The following is a 22,549-nucleotide window of genomic DNA, read 5'->3' on the forward strand; positions in this document are numbered from 1 at the left end:
TTGCCATGGGGTAAAAATCAATTGCGTTGCGTCATAGTGGGAACCAAGCTTTAGCGAACGGAAAGAGATCATGTATAAAACACGATCAAATTGTATCATCTTATATATTTTAAATTACATAAACCGATAGATTATAGATATAATTAATCATCTAACTCTGTTGAAGTGTCAATATTTTAATGTCGAAATGACACCAAATCATAACCTAACAATTGTATACAATAGTGTAATCAGTGACCTTTAACCCGTAAACAAGTGACATCACACTGGAACCGATTAGATAAATTGACAAAGGGAGGTAAATATCATTTACTTTGGGCGAAATTTCTGTCTATTACACAGCGACTCAAGATTCTTTTCCAGTGATTGTCAAGATTCATTAAAGAAAGATGAAGTATGTATTACTGGTTTGCATGGCATTATTTGTGAATAAGTGCCATGGCTGTAATAGAAATGACCCTGAACCTACCGAACCAGAACCAACGACTACAAGACCATATTCAACCACACAAATTATGACAGACACGACAATTGATCCTACCAGATGCCCGGATATTTACACGCGGACAGCAGACGACGTGTTAGCAGACGGTTACGCCGCCGCTGTCATAGGCAGCAAATTGCCCAACTCTGATTTAACTAGCAGATACATCATTATTTTAAAAGTAGGTTGGTTTTTACGTTTAAAATGAGAACCATATTTTTAATTATTGGCAAGTACAAAAACAGCGTTTTGTATTTCTGTTCGGAGGCTAGTAGAGGAAATCTAACTTATTATGTAATAATATAATAATAATAATTATTATTATTATAACTTGTTTTCCTTCCTATTCTCTCCATATTCTTTAATAAAAAGATTAGACTTCCGTCATATTTGGCAAACTAATCACATCAACAAAACCTCGTGGTGTATTCTAAAAACAATTCCTTCGCTTCGCTTTTATTGTATATGTTTTAATCCTGTACACTTATGTTTTTCAATAATATAAACATTTAATAAATAAGTTTTTAATTATCAAATGAAGAAAATACCTAATTTAGAGATTAAATTGCGCTTTGTTTATAATCCACAACAATATTCAATGGGAAATTAAGTTAAAATCAAAGGATTTTAGAAGATTTACATTTACTGTAATATTGATTGTATTCTTTATCTTTACGTTTTAGAATGATGTAGATCCAGACGAGTTTGTCTTGGAGATCCGGAAGCTGTTTATAACTTTGGAACCAGTGACTATATTGCGTGGAGGCCTCAAAGGTATAGTAATAGATATGGACAGCCAGCAAGTCGATATGGTAAATAGTATATACATTTTTTTTCTGCTTTTAATTCTTAATTGTATTAAATTAAATTATTAAGGTACTTGTTTTGGTTCAATTACAATAAGCGAACATTTGATTCTTTAAAAGTTACAATAATAATGTATGTTACTGAATTTGATTAAATTATGTAGTGCTTCTGAAATGTTTGTTAATTTGGTGTTTCTAGTTTTGGTGAATTTATGCGTAAGTCTAAGTTACAAATTAATTATTAATCATTGTAATTATAGTTGTATAAATCAACAATTTGGGAAGGGCCTAATGTACTTTAACCTGCATTTGATACCAAATCACATCATATCTTATCATTTATGGTATTGCGCATAAACGTAATATCAAAATGATATGACTAATAAATAATACATCATTGATAGGGGAGATGATGATGATGATTGTTAGCATTTATGTTTAAATTTTATCTACTAACTTTAAATCTATTAATCCATTAAAATACATTTATATACTTTTTTCTTTTTTTAATGTATAATGTTCTTGTTTGTTCATCGGTTTGATAATTGTGGTATTGTAGTTTTATTTCTTTCATACGGCCTCGTTTTGTTGTGAACGAGCCTCCGTTTTAAAATAAAGATGTTATTATTATTATTATTTTTATGATGACTGAGTAATTTTAACTAGTCAATATTTCTTGTTACTGAAAATTGCGAAATAAATTAACATTGATTGGTTAATGACCCATGTTCATTTTCTAAAAGGTTCGGAAGCTAAACATGGTGAGGTATATTGAACACGATGCTGAGGAGTTTATGACCGAGTCACCACCTGTAACATGGGGTCTTGACCGGGTTGACCAGCGGTCTCAACCATTGGATGGTATTTACAATGTTTACGGTAAGAACGATATATAAACTCCGTATTATTACTATGTTTGAACATTAAGCGTGGTTCCCACTAGAACGCAACGTATCGACGCAAAGTGTTGTATTGCGTAATCACAAGTGGAAACAGACGACGCAATAGTGCTGCATCGTAGGTTTGATTTCACGCAGGCGGGGCAAAAGCAACGATTGGAAGGGCATTTACTTACGTTGCGTAGATTGCGTCGATAGTGGGAACCAAGCATTAGAAAGAATTACCGTAGTTACCATTACTACCATTTCTACTTTTTTAATGTTAGCCGAAAATTGCCGTCTATATAATAATAATAATAATAATGATAATAATAATAATAATAATTTATATAGCGCACATATCCACTAAAAGTGCTCAAGGCGGTAGTTCATATACATAAACTAAAGCTTGGTTCCACTAGCGACGCAACGTAACGCAACCTACGCAAATGCCCTTCCAATAATTGTGTTTTCCCCCGCCTGCGTGAAATCAAACCTGCTATGTTTGCAGCACTGTTGCGTCGTCGGTTCCCACTTGTGATTACGCAATACGGCACTTTGCGTCAATACGTCGCTGCGTTGCGTTCTAGTGAGAACCACGCTTTAGAGGAAGAAATGTTTCTAGTAATCTACCTGTATTATGTTTATGTATGTTATAGGCAACGGTACAGACATTCCAGTTTACGTCATAGATTCTGGTATTAATGTTGATCACGATGACTTTGGTGGACGTGCTGTCAATTGGTTTGATGCCACTGGTGAAGATGTGAGTAAGATAGTCACTTTGTTTTAGGAGAGACTGAACGTCTATTCCATTCGTCCGATGCAGTAGCAGGAGTGCCGTCAGCTCTTCAATGGGGGTCGGCAGATGTGTTGGGAGTGTTGCAGGATAAAGCTTGGTTCCCACTAGCGACGCAACGTAACGCAACCTACGCAAAGTAAGAAAATGCCCTTCCAATAATTGTGTTTGCCCCCGCCTGCGTGAAATCAAACGTGCGTATTTCCAGCATTTTTGCGTCGTCGGTTTCCAATTGCGATTACGCAATACATTACTTTGTGTCAATACGTCGCTGCGTTGCGTTATAGTGGGAACCACGCTTTAAGCTCTTCAATGGTGGTCGGCAGATGTGTGGGAAGTATTAGAAGATTAGAGGGGAATCAAATGTGCTTATAGTCTGCATCACTAGTGAGCTTATCGTTTCGTTCAATATATTTTAACATGTTTAACTTCCAACATAAAAACAGGGTAAGGACTGCAGTGGCCATGGAACACACTGTGCCGGTACTGTTGGTAGCGAGCATTACGGAGTTGCACCTGGTGTGATACTATTTAGCGCCAGAGTCTTCAACTGTGAGGGCAAGGGCTATAAGTCCATCACAATTAAAGGTAATTACAATAATACGAATACCTGCATATATAAAATTCACAATGTGCATAAATGAACAAGCGGCGCATTGTATCCGACTATCAAGCATCTACACGACATGATTTGTCCAGTATCAGACATATTTTTTTATACTTGTGTATCACATGTAACGAAACCGTAACCCAGCCTCTGAAACAGAATTCAATTGTATATATTTGTTGTGGCTAGCCATGAATGAAGTATTGATCAACGGTACTGCACCAGCAGTTGTCTCCATGTCTCTTGGAGGATCTCCCAACCAGGCACAAGACGAAATGGTAAAGATACTCTTCGAAGCCGGCTTTGTGGTAGTTGTTGCTGCTGGCAATAATGATGATGACGCTTGCTTGAAGTCTCCAGCAAGAGCATATGAAGTAAGGTTTTAATTAATCAGCAAGTCAAATGGCCGTACCTAGAGAGCCAACAATATCGGCATGGTTGTGGGATTTAATAAATAAAGAATTAAATAAGGACTACAGGTTGAGGTTGACTCAATATGTTGAGTGTACACAGTTTACCCGTGTGCACTTTAAAGAACCTAGTTCATCATTCGAGACGAGTAGGGGTTATCGTGGGTTTCACAAACAAACAGTTCACAAAATCAGGGAATAACCTCCTATGTGCCTCTCAATAAAAGTGTCTATTTCTAGTAGGGCTAAAATTTGAGTGGGTGTTGGTCACACCATGGACAAAAGAACACATGATCAGATATGAAGTGGTTAACAGACACATCTTACACAGAAATACTGAATAATTTTCTTTTTCTTGGGCTTCTGTCTTCCATTGAAATTGTTCATCTTTTCTATCGTGAAACTTCAACTGCAGCTTACTGTACTGCAGTGTATGTCTGAAATATGGGTTGGTCCACTCAGCTGCAAATGAGCACCTGGCTGAAAAATACTAGAGAGGATAAGGTGGCTTGGAAGGAATTGGTCACCCTACCACAAAATGACATGGCTTAGCACCATGAGCTCCTAACAGCTCATTCCTGATAACAACAAATCCCATTCCACTCAGAGTTTGAAAAATCCGCATCTTCAGAACGCATACAGCTCTTTAATTTCTTCTTATAGGCTATCACAGTAGGTGCCACGAACATTAACGACACCAGAGCCTACTTCTCTAACTATGGAATAGCTGTTGACATGTTTGCACCTGGAAGATATATTGAATCTTTAGACTTTGAGACAAACAATGGAACATCAGTTAAATCGGGTACTTCAATGGCAACACCTCACGTGTCAGGTATTTCCTTTTCACAATACTTTCTTTTCTCAATTCTTTTATTTAAACACTAGTGGTTCAACATCTTTATCTTATTCCCAAATGTTACAAATCAGACATAGAAAGGCTAAAAGTAGAATTGTAAAATGAACACGGAATTCCATGGGTAACAAATGTAAGCCCTAAAACAACTTTTTCGAATAATTAACCAAGCGAACTTCCCAATTCTGCACCTTCTGCACTGTACACCAATTTACTTTTTACAAGAGGTCCTCTTCTAATAAACTTTGCATTGTAATATATTAGTCTATCTAGTCATAGTCTAAACAATATGTAACTTATGTTAGTTATCTTTTTCTATATTTTAGGATTGGCTGCCATTTTGATAGGTAAAGGAACACTTCCAGAGGATGTCCCCGACGCCATCTATGACCTAACAACAAAAGAGATAGTCAAAGATGCTGGCGAATACTCCTATAATAGGTTTATGTACGTTCCTAACTCCTAAATACAACGAATAGGCATTATACTGTAACTTGTAACGGCTCTGTCTACACTATCAAACTTTATGTGACTAAAAATATGATGTGCCTATATATCTTTTTTGTCAAACTAGTTTGATTGTGTAGACAGAGCTGAAACGTGAATAATGTTCATTTCATAGCAAAATAATATTATTTAAAATTATATAAATTTTCAAGTGTAATATTTAATTTATAACAAAAAATAATATTGTAATTTGAAAAAAAAAGATTTAAACTACCAGTATGTGTTTTAACTTTAATAATGATTGTATTCATGATAACAACATAAATCCATAATATTCATTCAGCATTTTAATTTTATTTGAATAATTTTTATCATGACTATAAATAGTAATGATAAACAACTTCAGAAACGGTGGTGGTCTAGGTTTTCCAATTTAAATCTTCTATATAGCACTAACCCAAAATTTTTTCCATCTCCTCCTAAACTGCACAATTGATACTCCTGAAATTCTCTTGCATTGGTACATCACAATTAGGTCATTAGGAGGTCATCACTAGCAATATCAAATTCACTAACTAGATAGCACTTGTTCATTAAACAATAAGAGCCAGTAAAATCTAATAATTTATTATATATTTGGATGGCATTGTATGAGTGCGATATTCAATTGGTGTAATTATTTTTATGATATTTTGGAGTATTAAATCATAAAAAAAAGGAAACAACACTCACTTTGTTTCCAAACTTTATTGGATTTAAAGAAAGATTGCGATCAACATAACGGGTCATCACAAACTCAATGGTCATCAGCTGGTCTTAGGAAGCCTGTATATCCCACCAGCGTAAATTAACTGCTGATCTCGAACCTTGCGGTCAAGGAATACTCTTAGTTCCTGTTCGCTGCATTCCGATGATGCAGGTCCTTGCATTGCAAACATCTTCAACATTGAGTGGATCCTTTCTAAGGGTAAACTTTCTAAGTTGGTTAACATTCCCACTATGTAAGACCAGAACATCTGAAATAAATAAACGATACAAATAATGTATTTATTTTAAAAAAATCATCAAAAAGTAAATTAGTACAGTAGAATAAAATATCCACAAAAGGAGGATTTAAAGTGCACACGAGTCATTATTTTCACATGTAGAGTTCATGAAATTGAATCAACATTTTTCCAAGACCAAAATTCAAGTGCAAAAAGAGTCTTTATACATTGCTGTATATCAATGCTTTTATGCTGTAAGAAAACAGCTACCAGTGGCACTGTTACAGAAAATGTGAAAGCACATCTGCAAATGTATTCACTCTTAAGCTCTGTCTACACTATCATACTAGTTTGACAAAATATGTGTTCAAATTTGGTAGTGATATGCTTAAATATGGCAATGAAATATGGCCCATCATAATGTCCATATATGGGCACATCACATTTTTTTTGTCACATAAAGTTTGATAGACAGAGCTTGTGTGCTTAAAGAAACAAAGCAACACGTACCTGCAGCTCTTCCTCTTTCTGGTCTTGAGCGGATGCCATTGCTGATTCAATCTCTTCATCACTGTCAATCATCAAAACATCCTCTCCACCTTGTTGGCCTTGTTGTTCTTCCACAAGTACAAACGTGTCTTCCTGGTCTTCCTTCAAGACTCCTTGGCTTTGCCAGAATGCTATCTTGCGTCTCAGAGCTGTGCTTGGCACTTGCATTAGACTACTCAGCTCTTCAATTGTCCATTTGGCTACAGAAGAAATGTCAACAGTGTGTGAGAAAGAGGGCTTACACAATCTTGTAGGCAAGAGAAGAATAATATCAATAATAAAGAAATAACATATATTGTTCCTTATTCATTTTACAGAAGGAGAGGTTCTACTTAACATAAAATAACACTAAATATTACTTTGTGTAACTGAACAAATACAAAAATACACTCTCTCTCTCTCTCTCTGTCACCTCAATTATTAGATAAATGAATCTTGAACCAATATTCACAATTGCATTTTTAATTCTGAACTCTTACTTTAATTCTAAATCTTACCTTTATTTTGAAAGTGAATTATAATAGTAGCGTGAATCGGAGAAACAGAAAATGACAGTTTTCTATTCTTCAATTCAATATCTAAATTCACCAAACCGATGTTTGTTTTCCAGTTCAGCGTACGTGATCCTTTAAGCGTTTCAAAACTAGTCCGATAAGCGTTCATTGATTTTTGGATGGCTTCTGGTAACTCCAATTTTTCTTCTTTAAGATTTGGCCAAAATTGAGCAGACAAAATCAAAGAATTAAAATCCACTTCCTAGTTAAAAAAAATACCAGTATGCAATTAATTAAATACATATAGAATAAAACTTTTATTGTAAAATCATTAACATTTTCATTTTAGGCATATTGTCAGAGATTCACGGTCATCAACGATGGCAAGATTGTCCACAAGACAAATGTAAATCATACAATACAAATGCACTGTTTTAATACATTTGTGTCTTAAATTTCAGATTAAAATGACTATTTAATGTAAACCAAATTTAAACTGTTATGGAGGTGCTAAGACAAAGACATCTTATTTATAAAGATTTTTATTAGATTTAAAAAAAATGTAAAATATTCACTAAATACTGTACCTCTTCCTTTTTTGTCTTCTCCTTACTTTCTTCTTTCTCTTCCTGTTCTAGTTGTTTCTCTTTTATATTAGCGTTTATTCTCTTAGAGTCCGCCACGTCCTTCAACATTACTTCACAGAAGTGGAGTTGAGACTCGCCAAAACGCAACTTCAACAGTTCAAGATAACGCAGCTCTCTGGCGGTGTCAAAGTTAAATGAGGTCAGAATGCGATCTGCTAACAATGTACGATATTCACTAACAAATAACTCTCTGCTTCCATATATGTTAACCAATGTGCTGATGATATCCGATGACCTTCGACTTTTAGAAGTGTTACCTTCAAAATAAAAGGAATTTGATGCTATTATGTGTGATCTTTTTTTTACTTGAAAATAACTTTTTATTACAGTTTTTTATATATGATTATGAAAAACAAATGATCATAAAATGACACCTGGTGATCATAAACTGACATCTGTTGATTGTAACCTGGCGATCATAAAAAGACACCTGACAATCATAAAAAAACATCTGGTGATCATATAAAGACACCTAGTGATCATAAAAAGACACCTGGTGATCATATAGACACCTGGTGATCATAAAAAGACACCTGGCAATCATAATAAGACACCTGGCAATCATAAAAAGACACCTGGCGATCATAAAAAGACACCTGGCGATCATAAAAAGACACCTGGCGATCATAAAAAGACACCTGGCAATCATAAAAAGACACCTGGCGATCATAAAAAGACACCTGGCGATCATAAAAAGACACCTGGCAATCATAAAAAGGCACCTGATGCTCATAAAAAGACACCTGGTAGTCATAAAAAGATTTGGTTTGGTTTTGGAAGTTGACTATATATTCATAGTATAACTACTACTAATTCCACATGGAATTGTGGATCTAGCCAGCGGATTTTACATACTTACCTGGATCAGCATCAATTGGATCTGGTTGCCAGTTACTGGGGTCCTCTTCTTCCTCCTCACTCATGTAACTCTCATCCATTTGAAGTGGTTCTGCTTTAATGAGTTCTTCAGCTAAGTCACTGCTACTGTCATCTGTTAAGCTTGAAACGATGCAACGCACAGTATCCTCACGACTCCTGTACTTACACAAAAATAAATCATGTTTTATTCTGGGAAACTTCCGTTAAGATATTTAATCTCACAACATTTAGATTTTCAAGTAATCCATGTAAGAAGTCATCATAAAATACACAAATAGATTATATCAAATTAACAGTTAATTGTTTTAATTCACAATCAAAATAAAACACAAATATTATTTAGTTTACCTTAAATATTTTCTAACAGGCTCACATACAATTTCTAACATGACGCCCGATTGGTCAAGAACTTTCAATGACCGTATTGAAGAGATGTATTGAGTTAGTATATCAGCTGTGTTTACACCTATAGCAAAATAAACATGTTATTACTTTAAATACAGTATATGAATGTGTAGAGTCCAATGGGGCCTGGTTACAAAATTTAGCATAAAACTTAGTGGGGTAGGATTAAATCAATCAAAGGGATGGGATTATACTCGAACATGAGATTATATTGGCCATATACATTACTACATCAAGTGGAAATCTAAAATTTGGGTACCTGGATGCAGAAGTCGTCTTTCAAAGTCATTACGCAATGACCTAATCAAGTGTGAACGCAAGTCTGTTTTCTTAAGACACATTTTCAAGTCTTCCAGCGCTTTCATAGACTCAGGAAACTCGACGATGATGTTAAATAGTTCTTGAATGCGTAGTTTTGCGAATGTCTGATACAGGAAGTATTGTAAACGGTCCTTCCACTTGGCGATTGTTTCCGCAGCATCTGAGGTGGTTGTTGAATTGCCTTGGCAAATATTTGTCAACCATGCAACAACTTTATCATTTAACCACTGGAAATAATAATATAATATTTTTGTATTCATGAAAAAGCAGCAATATATCAACACAATACTATTATGCATTCAGTAACTGAAAACTAGGCGATAATAATAGTATTATCTAATTTTCAATTTTAATCAGCTTTTACAGCGCTAATTTTATTACTTAACTCATTTGTTTAATTATCTTTAATGTTTTATGTATGTACCTGTTTTTATGAGTTCTGTATTTAAAGTATTTTAATGTGTCAATGCCAAAGAAAACCAAATTTCCAAAAATTATTGGACGAATAAATATCTACAGTATCTAATTAGCAAATTCATAATGACCTTTAGGTGACCTGATTGTTAAATTGGTCTAAAAAATATATTTTTTAAAGGTTCCCAATCATTTGGTCATGCCATTTAAGAGAAGATAGTATCTATGCGTAAACAAATTTTGGATTAGTCTTATTATGTACAGTAGATGGTTTCTTTGATAACTAAAATTAATTGTGTCATATCACAACTGTATTTGGTCATATCCCTACCATATTTGGGCACATCACACTTCTTTCTCAAACTATTTTGATAGTGTAGACAGGGCTTTACAGTACTTACCTCTTCTAAATTGTCCAGAAAACTAACTTCAAACTCACCGTGGCATGAGTTTTTAACATGCTGCTGTATTCTTGTGTGGATAATACCAGTAATAGCCTCTCCACACAAATGCTCTAGCAAACCAAGGGAAAACCTGTAAAATAATTCACATAAAATCATAAATATTTTGTATTGGCTCATATATAATCCAACCCTACAACACATTGTAGTGTTTTTGGTTTAAAATATATTTTCTTCTGAACATATACAGTAGTAGCTTATTAGCTCATTATCACCATTTTTTTCCTGTTTTTTCCCTTCTTACTGTCTTCTTTTTCACACTATTGCCTAGAGGGATGTTTATTTTCGGTTTGAGGGTCGGAGGCCCGATCTTCTTGATACCGTACCTTTAGCAGCCAGAGCAAAAGTATTCCTAGCAATTGATTAATTACAGTACTTAGAGAATAAACGAGGACATATTGATTGAAATAGAGGAGAGGCAAATAATGAAAAGGATAGTGGAGCAGCAAAAGCAATAGATTAGACATAGAATTAGGAAAGGAGGACTTTTGGCAGATGACAAGGTGGTAGACAAGGTAGGTAGACTTACAGTTGTGAATTTACTTGGTAAAAAGATTTAAGTATTTCTTGACATGTACAGCAATCTGTATTAGTACAACCATTAGACTGAGGGTCTTTCTCACGTTCAGTCTCGTCTTCCATTCCATCATCGTCGGAAATCTCGAAAGCTTTGAAAGCCTTTGAGTAAAACTGCCAAACAATATTCTTTCGAAACTTTTGCGGCATGTGGTAAAACTGCGTTGCTTTGATTAGTACAATGAAACGTTCTTTTATTGTGAATAGTTTATGTTTTTGGGAGGCATCATCACAAGATATCTTATTAACAGCTTGCCTCAATTGGACGTAAGGTTGTAAGGAAGAATGCAAGTTGTCAACACCAAGTACAAATGCATGGTTTGTGCAAGTGATGTTTTTCTGATCAGGGCAAAAATAACTCCAGAAATTTGGGGAAAACTTGTTTTGGAGATCCTGGCGTAGTTTCTCCAAAAGCCATTCTTCAATGAGGATGCCAAATCCTTGCTGATAGAGAGCGGACACAGATTCTAGCAGACAACCTGAATCTACCTACATTGTACAAAAAAACATTAGAAGAAGAGAAACAATCAATTTTCTAATATTTTTTATTTATTTATTCATTTATTCATTTTTATTTATTTATTTATTTTAATAGTCTAGGCCTATCTAGGCTACACTTCTCTTCTTGCTACTAAATTTTAGTAATACTAATTAATTAATAATAGGGCGGCAGAAAAAAAGCCCGGTGGTACGGTTTAGTACTTCTAGTAGTAGGGCTTGCTAGGCTTACTCTATCTACTAACTAGCTAGGACACAGCAGGTGTACGATCCCATCCCGATCTACTACTATCTAACTTAACTAGGCCTAGCTACTAGCCAACAGCAGCCGGCCTTGGCCCCTCTATCCTGCCTGGCCTGGGCCTAGAGTACTAGTAACTACCTACTAACCTTTTCTTGTTTCTTAGATATAGAATGTTCTAATACATCCCACGATGTATTTACAATGTCATAATTCATTTTTTAATTCTTAAGAAACCACCCGCGCCAAACCAAAAACATATTTCAATTTTAATCAAAGAAGCCCGGCCCTCTATTATAGATACGGGGAAATCCCTTCAACAAATCACACGCCCTCTAGAGTTACTACTATTTTAGGGGAACCCCCTTTGTTGAGTTGAATCATTCATCACATGACATGCAAAACCTCTAGGTAGGCCCTAAACATAACAATACATAAGTTGTCAAATAGAAAGTGAAAATAATGTTGCTGTTGTTAATTATATCGACGTTTTGTTGTTTGGAAGTAGTACACACACATCCAGAAAATCAAAAAATTGGCGGAGTGACGCAGGTAGGCACTAACAACTATAATAAAGACAAAGCAATTGTCATATTTATTTCGCTAGTATTATTAGGCCTAAGGAGGCTAACCTACCTATCTAGACCTACCCAACTGTGCCGTCTAACTAGACCTTAGCCTATAGACAGGTAGTTGGTTGGGCCTTTCTAAGCCCTACACTTGAAGGTGGTTAGGCTTTTGAATACGTCACTAACATTAACACAATCCCATCATAATCCTGTATACTTTTTTTTATGAACTGTCTAGTCTGTGTATGAATTACTAGTTTAGATTATAATAATATTGCTCTTTTTTAATATGGTATATGGGTGATCCGCCTTTTAAAGTTTATGGTTAATAAGAAGTACATTATCACTTCAGTTAAATATTCATGATCTATGCTACTATCAATGTTATTACCTTACAGGTTGAGCCACTGGTGACATTGGAAGAGAAGATCTGGGTAGCAGGCGATGCTGATGTATCCCACTATCGCATCCCATTACTAACATACACTCCAAAAAACAAAAATCTGCTGGCTATGGCCGAGGCCAGAAAATATGCAACGTCGGATGCTGGGTCAAAGTTTCTGGCAATCAGAAGGTCTAATGATGGAGGTAATTGCTGGTAACCAAATCAAGGGTCATCGTTTACCACTTAGTTGGACCAAGGCAATCTAACAACAGGACAATGAGCTCACTTTGCCAAGTTAGGAACTTGTAACAGTCCTAATTTGATCTTATGTCTGACTGTGACAAATACCAACATACTGTACTATGTACGTATTCTCTGCAGCACACTGTGTCTGTTAAGGGGCATGGAACTGATTTTGTAGCAGCCACAGATAAACCCTTTGATATCCAGAACTCAGCCTCCTGTTGTTAGATTGCCTTGGTTGGACTATATCTGAAAACTGCTTCAAATCTATAACTTACTGATCTATGGATAAGAAGTGGATGAGTTTGTCTAAATAATTAATAAACTATTAAATTAATTTCTTAGGGTACAGTTGGAAGCCGCAACAGTTCATTGAAAATGACGGATCAATATTCGACGGAATCAGCCTTGGTTCGGTCGTCGTCGATGATGAACTTGGTAATATTTTCATCGTGTTCAGCCGTTGTAATCATTACGAGAAGTGCAACATTTCTACACTGTATTACGTGAAGAGTACGGATGATGGTTACACGTGGAACAATCCCGTCAATATGTCGATGAGTATTGGTACCAAAGCATTCGCTGCTGGACCAGGGTCCGGTATTCAGGTGAATCATTAATAATCATCACTATAATGCACTGTTCTTAAAAACGTTGTGCTCTAAAGGCTTTCAAACCATGTGATTGATTGAACAAATGCATATTTCTGTTTTATTATAAAATCATATGCATTTTATTTGTGGGGGTGAAAACGTAACCTTATAAAGGTAAAATAATTCCATAGCTAGCATAGCTCCAGATCAGAGGTGGATGATCCATGGGGGCGTGCTACTCTAGATCTGTTGACAGCTAAAATTAAATTATGAACTACTTTTTAATATTTTTGATACTGCTCTCCCATGTTAACAAATCCTGGATTCTCTTTAATAGATTTTATATCTTTTGTTTTAACAGTTAAAAAATAGTAAATATAACGGTCGTCTACTGGTATGCGGTCATGGGACGCTAGATGGTGATGGTATGTTTTGTCTTATTAGTGACGACCATGGTGATAACTGGCGGTACGGTGGTATGCTGAAGAGTATACCGTACAACACACCAAAGGTATCTGGTGATTTTATACCAGATGAATGCCAGGTAATAGTCGATATTTGTTTTACATCCTAGAAATGATAAAATTCAAATTAGGCCCTCTACGAATCCACAAAAGCCACAGTTCAGTGCCAACCATAAACGACAAAGGCTGAGATGTACCAGTACACACTGGGGTAACTCTCTAATCTGCAATGCAATGGGTTTACAAGTCAGAAATGTACACTATACCACACTCCACCAGAACAGTGCTTGTTGAGATGCTAGAACCAGTGCCAATTTTATGACTTTATTTTGCGGTGGCCATGCCTTAAACCATGTGACGATTTGATTAATATTATTCAAAAATTACCTAGTTAATTAACCCAACCCATATTTAGTATTTCCCATGTTTATTATACCGTAGCCAATAGAAATGCCTGACGGATCTGTAGTAGTCAACACCCGGAATCAAGGCCATTATCACTGTCATTGCCGGATTATTGCCAAAAGTACAGATGGTGGAGAGACATTCCCTATTGATGATGTGTACTTTGACTTGAACCTAATCGAACCTGCTGTTGCAGCAGGGGCACTTTTCCATAATGGCGTAATGTACTTTACAAATCCAACATCTACTTCACATAGTGAGTATATATTAGACTTAAAGCAAGGCAATCTAACAACAGGACACTGAGCTCGCCTTGCCAAGACAGTATGTACATATTCTCTATGGGGGTATGGAACTTATCGTGTCACAGATAAACCCTTTGATCTCTGAACCTCAGCATCCTGTTACTATATTGCCATGTTTAAAACCATTCCCTTTGTATTACAGATAGTAAGTTGATTCTGTTTTTTTATGTAATTTGAATTGGCCTTTTTATAGTTATTATTTTAAATCCTTTTTACTGTGAATAATGATTTTTAATAAATTATACCATTATGAATGAAATGGATGAATGAATATTTTAACATGAAAAAAAAAATCATTAAAATATGAAAAATATATACATTTTTTAAATTTTTTTAGGGGTGAACATGACTCTACATTGGAGCTATGATTTAGGTAAAACATGGAATAACAGCTTAAGCATCTGGCCGAATCCCTCTGGTTACAGTACTATGACTACTATACCTGGACTAGATAACAGTATTTATATACTCTACGAAAAGGGACGAGTATCAACCTATGAAAGCCTTTCGTTTGTTAAAGTTGATTTACACCACTGATCACGCTTTAAACATCATTACCATTAAATCTAAGTCTTGACACCAAAAGCAATACTCCCTCTAAAATGAAATTATTAACTACATTTTGATATCAATTGTTGACAGATTATTAATACATGTAAATTAATGGATCCGCCCCTAGTGCATGGTGACAATACTATTTCAATGACCTATATATATATTGTGACATATTGGATAAATTACTTTAGCAACATACAGTATTTTATGATATAATTTTTTGATTTTAATTAATTTAAAAAAGTATTAACCAAGCTCTCATGGGCTTTAGTAATCTCTTAGAAACCGTCAACAAAATTTATGTTATGATTGTTATGAGTAAGAGATAACTAGATCGTCTGGTTACAGTGCTCAATACCAGTTATATGCACACACTAAATTGTTGGAATGTAACTAGTACTGATAATACTAAACTGATGCTGATTTATAAAGGAATTTCTTTTTGTTTATATTCTATAAAATATTAATTAATTTCACTGTTTTAAATTATACAGTATTTGATATGAAAATAAATTGTTATGTATTCATATGTTGTATGTACTGTAAATGTAATATAAATAGTTTTAATGTACACAAAAAAATTAAAAGCTGCTGGCTGTAGTTGAAGCCAGAAAACGTTGGACGCTAGATAACATTTTCTGCCAATCAGAAGGTCCAATGACTCAATTAGCTTATACAGTATTTTAAAAACATTGAACCTGTCCTAAACTGGACTCTTTAAAATTTCTTCCAAATGCACAGGGCCTCGCATTCATTATGGCATATTTATGGAATACCTTTTTTCAACCACTAGCATCTTCACAAATAACTTGCACTCCAGCACACTGCTAGATACAGCCATCTGCTATAGGGTTGGCATGAATTGTGATATCCGAGATGCAGACTTTCTCCAGAGGGCGATAGTTCTTTTCGTTCACTGGTAGCTTTTCAAGTTCATCTATTGTGTCTAGCCCATCTATTACCCTGCAAATGATTATGTGTGTGTTTAAACAACTGTTTTTTTTCCTACAGTTTCATTTACATACTCTTAATTAACTATATTTCAATAGTTTTCACAATTGGTATAAGTAAAGGGTCAATATATAGGTCCATTTGTATACAAAAAGTGCTGCATTTACTGCAGTAACCTTCAGCATGGATCCAGTTTTCCAAAACAGGTAAATTTCTGTGTTGTCAATGATTGTGGCTAAACTACAAAGACTTTTTCAAGAAACTAGATATAATAATATATGTCAGACCAGGATCTGTTGATATGTCTAAATATATTTTTTTTAATACATGTACTCTTAAAACCACTTACTTTCCTATGATGGTGTACTTCATGTCCAAGTGAGGCTGTTTGGCGTACGTAATGAAGAACTGCGAGCCGTTTGTGTTTGGTCCGTTATTTGCCATCGACACGACACCTCGTACATTATGCTGTCAATTAGAAAATGTAATGTTAATAGTGAAACATTTGGGACCTTTTGTACTATCCATGATACAGTATAATTTAATTTTAGGTATAGTGTAATTTTAGATAGTTTGGTTTCAGTTTAATTTGATTGAGCTTGCAACGCTGTATTGAAAAAGGTCAAAATGAATGCACCAGTTAACTGACCTTTATACAAAGTCATTTTACCTTTATTGTATCTACAAATTCATCCTCAAACTTTCGACCCCAAATGCTGACCCCTCCTTTGCCTGTACCACTGGGGTCACCTGTCTGCACCATAAACCCTTTTATGTTTCTACAAAAAGAGCATAAAATTAAGGTTATAACATAAAAATACATTACCACAAATAATAGAACATAAGTTGACATTTGATCAATATATTTGCTTAAGTCAAAATAGTAAAGCAGAGCTTAAGTGAAAACAAGCTTTATTTATTAAACCAGATTTTATCTTGTAAGATATGGACTTCGGTATTCGGAATGTGTTTTTAATGGTAAAAAGAAATTTGGGACAGGTTGAAACTCGAGTTTGTCTTTATTATAAATAAACACACCAGCAGGTTTTACAGGCCTGCTCAGTCTTACCTGTGGAAGAGACATCCTTTATAATATCCACTAGCTGACAATGCAAGGAAGTTTTCACATGCTCTTGGGACTTGCTCACAAAACAGTTCAATTTTGATATCACCAAGATCTGAATGTATAGTCAAAGACTGTGAAAGAAAAAAAAAGAAGTGACAGTTAATGATAAACTGTATGTATGCAATATATAGTCTACATATATATTTTGGCACACATGGAATTTTATACATGTACTGTAATATAATTGGACAAAAAAAATGTACTGTAAAAATCAAAACACTGATGATGGTCATAAAGGAATATTAAAACAACTTGAGACCAAAACAAAAAGTAAACATTCAATCAACAATATCCGCATGATAGGTCAACTTGCAATGAAACTATAATTTACTGCATTATGCAAACAAAACAATTCGATCAATTTCAAAATATTTATTTGGTATTTTTTATATCAGTACTGTATAATCATATATTAATACTGTAAACAATGTAATATTGTATGTGTACAAACATTAATTACATAACTTTAATTCAGTTCTCTAAAATATTGTGCTCAAAGGCATAATTTCAAACCGTGTATTAATGGATGGAAATGTTATTTTGCACTTTGTGCCTTCCATACCTATAATTGTACAATGCTATTTTGAGGTCACTATTGTTCATAAAAGTAAATTCATAGTCATCATTGATAATTAGGATACAATAGAATAAGTGTTCAGAGGCAGTTTTACTTTATAGTATAATTTGAAAAACTTTGTTGAATTAGAGTATTATTTTGAAATTTTTAATTAATCAAACTATTCTTGATTCTTCATTTTAATTAAAACATTTTTAGTTTTTTCATAAGCACCGAAGAAAATAGCGCCACCTATAGTTATCCACATAACTCTAGGTACTATTCCTGCATAAAGTCCTTTGAATCCGTTTGTATGCCAAACATCTTGAATAACGTAAAATATATTTCCATCAGCCGTCTTTGATCCTTGTTCAGCTAGCATGATTCTGGTTTTTGCAACATCAAGCGGAGTAGTGATTGCAGCAGAGATGCCTCCGGCGGTAGCGCCACACAACGCCGACTGGAAAGGATTAACATTTCCACTTTGCCGATCACTCCAAACTTTTTTTAATAATTCCCATATCGGAAACTGAATAAAAGAAAATGGAATTTCCCTCAAAAGAAGACTAATATAGCCACGATAAAATCCATAAGATCCTTCCGATTTAAACGTCTCTTTAAAGACAGCGACACTGTTGAGTTTAGGATTTGTCTGCGCTCGTTGTTTTACGACCTCTACCGGGTTACGTACCAGACAAGCGGTCATTTCTCCTACAGTAGCAGCTCCCATATGAACAAATGGCATATACGAATGTGATACATATTCAGAACCGAACTTCTTCGTAATTTCATAAGCACCAAAGAACAACCCAGCTGTTGGAGCAGACCCAAGTACAACGGGTAACAATCCTGAATATATGCCACGAAAACTGCCGGCTCGCAAAAATCCTTGGGAACTTTGGAGACGCGTTTTAAGGGTATCTAACGGAAAGAGTACAATATCCACTGACACACCAGCGCATCCTCCTGACGCTAGGGCAACCAAAAAGCCTGGCTCTAATCCACTCATCTTCTCTGAAAAATATAATGATGCCCATAATACTTTTAATTTTGTTGAGCGAGGAAAGTTTGACACAAATTTCCATAAGGAATTAATCCAAATTTGGTATGAATGAAGGAATGAATTTCTTTCTTGATTGGTATTGTTCTTCATGAATAGTTATGTATGACGACTTCAGATCACAATTATCCATAATGCGTTGCAGAGTATTTCTATCCTTTAGATTGTATGCTTTGTTAGCATAACTGGTAGGCCTAAAAAGCCTTTTTGTTTTGGTATTGTCTGTCTGCTGTATGTCCATGTATAGTACAATCTTCATTTTTTTGTGTGAAAATGTTTTATGGTATTGGTATACTGCTATTAATTATTATAATGAACGAAAAGAATCAAACTTGCAGATAAAAGCCCAAAAAAGAAAGAGAATAAAAACTGAAATATTATAAACCTGTATTAGATAAAAATGGATGAATTTATAGTGGGCTCTAGGCCTATTTATAAAAATAAAGTAAAAGAACATTTATTTAGGCCTACTAGGCCTAGGCTAAATTATTATATCAGTGTCTAAAAAAAAAAATAAAGTGCAAAACATTACTGATAAAAGTGTATTCCCTAGGCCCTAGTAATATCCACGTACGTACTGAACATTCCGGTTAGTCCCAGAGGACCCCAATCTAGTACGTACGTGCTTAGGCCTATCTATGCCTCCTCCTTTCTTGCTCAGCTGTCTTGTGATGGTGGCGCGCCCTAACTAAACTAGACTAGGCCTAGCGGCGCTAGTTCCGTTTCGCACCTGTCGTTTATTTCGACTCAAAATTGGTTAAGTAACTTTATCGTGAGTACCACACCTTAGAATTAGGCCTCAAAAATACTATTACGAAGGAGATCACACAAAAAGTAAAAAATAAATCCTTTAAATTGATGAATTTACAGACGTGTTTCTCGCACATCGGTTCGTGAATTTCGCATACTCTATGTTCAATGTTGTTGTTTCTATGGAGCGCCAAAAGAGCAATCATAATAGAGGGTTAAATACTCAGTAAATTACGTATATTTAATGCATTAATTTTATTGATGAAAATTACGTTCAATTTTATCATATTTTGTCAATGTCAATGCAACAAAAATATTACTGTTGATACTGTACATGGTTTTTGCAGGAACTTTTAGGAATGAAAATCGACAAATTCATCATCATATTACATATACTGTAGTGTATTAATAATATTCCTCTTAGTCTTACTCTTAGGGAGGCGTAGGCCTAGGGTTGGTTGCTATTTGAAAACAGCAAATTATTAGCAGTAAAATGTTACAGCATTTTTATTGACAAAATATATTAAAATTAAACGTGTATTTCAATAATAAATGCAATAAAAGAAGACGCATTCCACTGAGTTTTTAACCATCTATTGTTGTTGCTCTTTTGGCGCTCCATAGAAACGAAAATATTGAACTTCGAGTATGCTAAATTCGCGAACGGTATGCGAGAAACATGTCTGTAAAATCATCAATTTAAGGATTTATTTGTTACTTTTTATGTGATTATTCTTAATAAAAGTACTTATGGGGCCCAATTTTAAGGTGTGGTATTCACAATAAGTTGCTTAACAATTTGGAGTCAAAAGGAAGTCGAAATAAAAACAGGTGCGAAACGGAACTAGCGCCGGCCTAGCTAGGAATAGTATGAAGCTTGGGCCTGGCTGGCCTAGACTTACCGGTCATAGGCAGCCTAAATAAAATACATTTGCGCAAGATAAGAAGACCAGAGCAAAATACATGTTTTGGTATAAGTAACAGCACACATACAGAAATGTCAAAACAGTTTTTAACCTACCATTTCTTATCCACTTTATCCACTCTCTTTTCGTCAATCCACAAACATGTGTCGCGGTGGTCACGGTCACAGATAGATCTAAATTTGCTCAAACTCAATCAACCGTTACTTAACTTGAGGTATATTCTGAGTACGTAATATGTACCACAGTGCAGGTATATTATTCGGACCATCAAAATGAAGACAGGAACATGTTCATGGACATTGATTATTAACAACTTAGGGAGTTTTAAAGGAAGATTTGATTGGATAGTTTGAGGGAGAGCGTCATTTCGACGATCGAGCATTCTCTACTCTCTATTTTTAGCATGTTAGAGCATGACGGATTAATGAATAAATAATATGATCAGAACTATGGAGCGCCAATCATTGTTTTGTCTAGTAACCTAAAGAAATTGCCTGTCGTACATGTTTACAACACTAAATGTTTAAAATTTCATTTCTTTAACTCTGACACTACAGGTTTCAAAATAAGATTTTTTATGTGGAAAGTCCTGCGTTGCAGTAAAAAGCCGATGGGATGGTAATTGTCTTTATCATTCAATATCCCGTATTTTTTTGTGTAATTATATTTTTCTAATTAATAAAAGATTTTTTATTTTGTGTATGTACAGTACTTGTATCTGAATATTTGTTACTTGCAGCCAAGTATACCATCATTTTGAGTATATGGAACACAATGCATTATACTGTAATAAGCAATGAGGCCGTTTTCCTATGTTAAAGCATTGTGTTCCTGTGGTATCATTTGGGTATATGGAACAAATGCATTATATATAATGAATAAACCACAATACGAGGCCGTTTTCCTATGTTAAAGTATTGTGTTCCTGGGGTATCATTTTGGGTATATGGAACACAATGCATTATATATTCATTATAACATAATGAATAAACCACTGTAGCAATGAGGCCGTTTTCCTATGTTAAAGTATTGTGTTCCTGGTGTATCATTTTGGGTATATGGAACACAATGCATTATATAATTATAATGAATAAACCACTTCAATAAGCAATGAGACCGTTTTGCTATGTTATAGCATTGTGTTCCTGGGGTATCATTTTGGGTATATGGAACACAATGCATTATATATGATGAATAAACCACTGTAATATGAGGCCGTTTTCCTATGTTAAAGCATTGTGTTCCTGGGGTATTATTTTGGGTATATATTCTTTACTCCATGGTATATGGAACACAATGTATTATTTAAACCACTGTAATATGAGGCCGTTTTTCTATGTTAAAGCATTGTGTTCCTGGGGTATCATTTTGGGTATATGGAACACAATGCATTATATAATTATAATGAATAAACCACTGTAATAAGCAATGAGGCCGTTTTCCTATGTTATAGCATTGTGTTCCTGGGGTATCATTTTGGGTATATGGAACACAATGCATTATATATAATGAATAAACCACTGTAATATGAGGCCGTTTTCCTATGTTAAAGCATTGTGTTCCTGGGGTATCATTTTGGGTATATGGAACACAATGCATTATAGATAATATTACAGTGGTTTATTCATTATAATAATGCATTGTGTTCCATATACCCAACATAATACCCCAGGAACACAATGCTTCAACATAGGAAAACGGCCTCATATTACAGTGGTTTATTCATCAATGCATTGTGTTCCATATACCCAAAATGATACTCCAGGAACACAATGCTTTAACATAGGAAAACGGCCTCATATTACAGTGGTTTATTCATCATAATAATGCATTGTGTTCCATATACCCAAAATGATACCCCAGGAACACAATGCTTTAACATAGGAAAACGGCCTCATATTAC

At 34.7% G+C, this 22,549-nt stretch overlaps 4 protein-coding genes and 1 long non-coding RNA gene across 7 annotated transcripts; 3 read left to right on the forward strand and 2 right to left on the reverse strand.

Moving 5' to 3' along the window:
• The first annotated feature begins 499 nt into the window (after window positions 1-499).
• LOC140047071 (uncharacterized) lies at window positions 500-2,082 on the forward strand. Its single transcript, XR_011844903.1, has 3 exons — window positions 500-665; window positions 1,168-1,296; window positions 2,034-2,082. It is a non-coding gene; the product is annotated as an uncharacterized lncRNA (long non-coding RNA).
• Window positions 2,083-2,084: 2 nt separating this feature from the next.
• LOC140047742 (extracellular serine proteinase-like) lies at window positions 2,085-5,634 on the forward strand. The gene is made up of 6 exons (XM_072092777.1): window positions 2,085-2,169; window positions 2,828-2,934; window positions 3,414-3,555; window positions 3,764-3,948; window positions 4,648-4,819; window positions 5,167-5,634. Exons 1-6 carry the CDS (start codon window positions 2,085-2,087, stop codon window positions 5,304-5,306), a joined length of 831 nt encoding a protein of 276 aa, XP_071948878.1. The 3' UTR covers window positions 5,307-5,634.
• A 459-nt stretch (window positions 5,635-6,093) lies between these two features.
• LOC140047073 (anaphase-promoting complex subunit 2-like) lies at window positions 6,094-12,035 on the reverse strand. Its single transcript, XM_072091882.1, has 10 exons — window positions 11,908-12,035; window positions 10,973-11,508; window positions 10,384-10,516; window positions 9,507-9,795; window positions 9,191-9,308; window positions 8,823-8,998; window positions 7,904-8,220; window positions 7,320-7,578; window positions 6,784-7,022; window positions 6,094-6,303 (listed from the first exon to the last, which is right to left on the reverse strand). The coding sequence occupies exons 1-10, from the start codon at window positions 11,974-11,976 to the stop codon at window positions 6,094-6,096; spliced, it is 2,346 nt and encodes a 781-aa protein (XP_071947983.1). The 5' UTR covers window positions 11,977-12,035.
• Window positions 12,036-12,145: 110 nt separating this feature from the next.
• On the forward strand, window positions 12,146-15,804 carry LOC140047074 (sialidase-1-like). The gene is made up of 6 exons (XM_072091883.1): window positions 12,146-12,310; window positions 12,726-12,915; window positions 13,301-13,563; window positions 13,910-14,092; window positions 14,454-14,673; window positions 15,060-15,804. The coding sequence occupies exons 1-6, from the start codon at window positions 12,221-12,223 to the stop codon at window positions 15,257-15,259; spliced, it is 1,146 nt and encodes a 381-aa protein (XP_071947984.1). The 5' UTR covers window positions 12,146-12,220; the 3' UTR covers window positions 15,260-15,804.
• On the reverse strand, window positions 14,086-20,811 carry LOC140047075 (peptidyl-prolyl cis-trans isomerase-like 3). 3 transcript variants are annotated; one of them, XR_011844904.1, is made up of 6 exons: window positions 20,742-20,811; window positions 17,298-17,425; window positions 16,899-17,007; window positions 16,578-16,696; window positions 16,054-16,240; window positions 14,086-14,236 (listed from the first exon to the last, which is right to left on the reverse strand). XR_011844904.1 is itself a non-coding variant. In XM_072091885.1 (5 exons), the coding sequence occupies exons 1-5, from the start codon at window positions 20,742-20,744 to the stop codon at window positions 16,105-16,107; spliced, it is 495 nt and encodes a 164-aa protein (XP_071947986.1). In that variant the 5' UTR covers window positions 20,745-20,811; the 3' UTR covers window positions 14,324-16,104. The 3 variants fall into 3 exon arrangements, 2 of the variants coding, with proteins under 2 accessions (XP_071947986.1, XP_071947985.1); XM_072091885.1 differs by lacking the exon at window positions 14,086-14,236 and having other exon boundaries at window positions 14,324-16,240; XM_072091884.1 differs by lacking the exons at window positions 14,086-14,236; window positions 16,054-16,240; window positions 16,578-16,696; window positions 16,899-17,007; window positions 17,298-17,425 and adding an exon at window positions 17,434-18,924.
• Between the last annotated feature and the right edge of the window lie 1,738 nt (window positions 20,812-22,549).

The sequence above is a fragment of the Antedon mediterranea genome, chromosome 4 (genome assembly GCF_964355755.1).
Source record: "Antedon mediterranea chromosome 4, ecAntMedi1.1, whole genome shotgun sequence".
NCBI lineage: Eukaryota > Metazoa > Echinodermata > Crinoidea > Comatulida > Antedonidae > Antedon > Antedon mediterranea.

Excerpts from the sequence above, each read along its gene's own strand:
- LOC140047074 (XM_072091883.1), top strand. The coding sequence starts at position 12,221 with ATGTTGCTGTTGTTAATTATATCGACGTTTTGTTGTTTGGAAGTAGTA. Across the intron at positions 12,311-12,725 it reads AAATTGGCGGAGTGACGCAG|GTTGAGCCACTGGTGACATT; the intron begins GTAGGCACTAAC and ends ATTACCTTACAG. Across the intron at positions 13,564-13,909 it reads GACCAGGGTCCGGTATTCAG|TTAAAAAATAGTAAATATAA; the intron begins GTGAATCATTAA and ends TTGTTTTAACAG.
- LOC140047073 (XM_072091882.1), bottom strand. The coding sequence starts at position 11,976 with ATGAATTATGACATTGTAAATACATCGTGGGATGTATTAGAACATTCT. Across the intron at positions 10,517-10,972 it reads TACCAAGTAAATTCACAACT|GTTTTCCCTTGGTTTGCTAG; the intron begins GTAAGTCTACCT and ends ATTATTTTACAG. Across the intron at positions 7,579-7,903 it reads AGAAGACAAAAAAGGAAGAG|GAAGTGGATTTTAATTCTTT; the intron begins GTACAGTATTTA and ends TTTTTTAACTAG.
- LOC140047742 (XM_072092777.1), top strand. The coding sequence starts at position 2,085 with ATGACCGAGTCACCACCTGTAACATGGGGTCTTGACCGGGTTGACCAG. Across the intron at positions 2,170-2,827 it reads TGGTATTTACAATGTTTACG|GCAACGGTACAGACATTCCA; the intron begins GTAAGAACGATA and ends TGTATGTTATAG. Across the intron at positions 2,935-3,413 it reads TTGATGCCACTGGTGAAGAT|GGTAAGGACTGCAGTGGCCA; the intron begins GTGAGTAAGATA and ends ACATAAAAACAG.
- LOC140047075 (XM_072091884.1), bottom strand. The coding sequence starts at position 18,919 with ATGAGTGGATTAGAGCCAGGCTTTTTGGTTGCCCTAGCGTCAGGAGGA.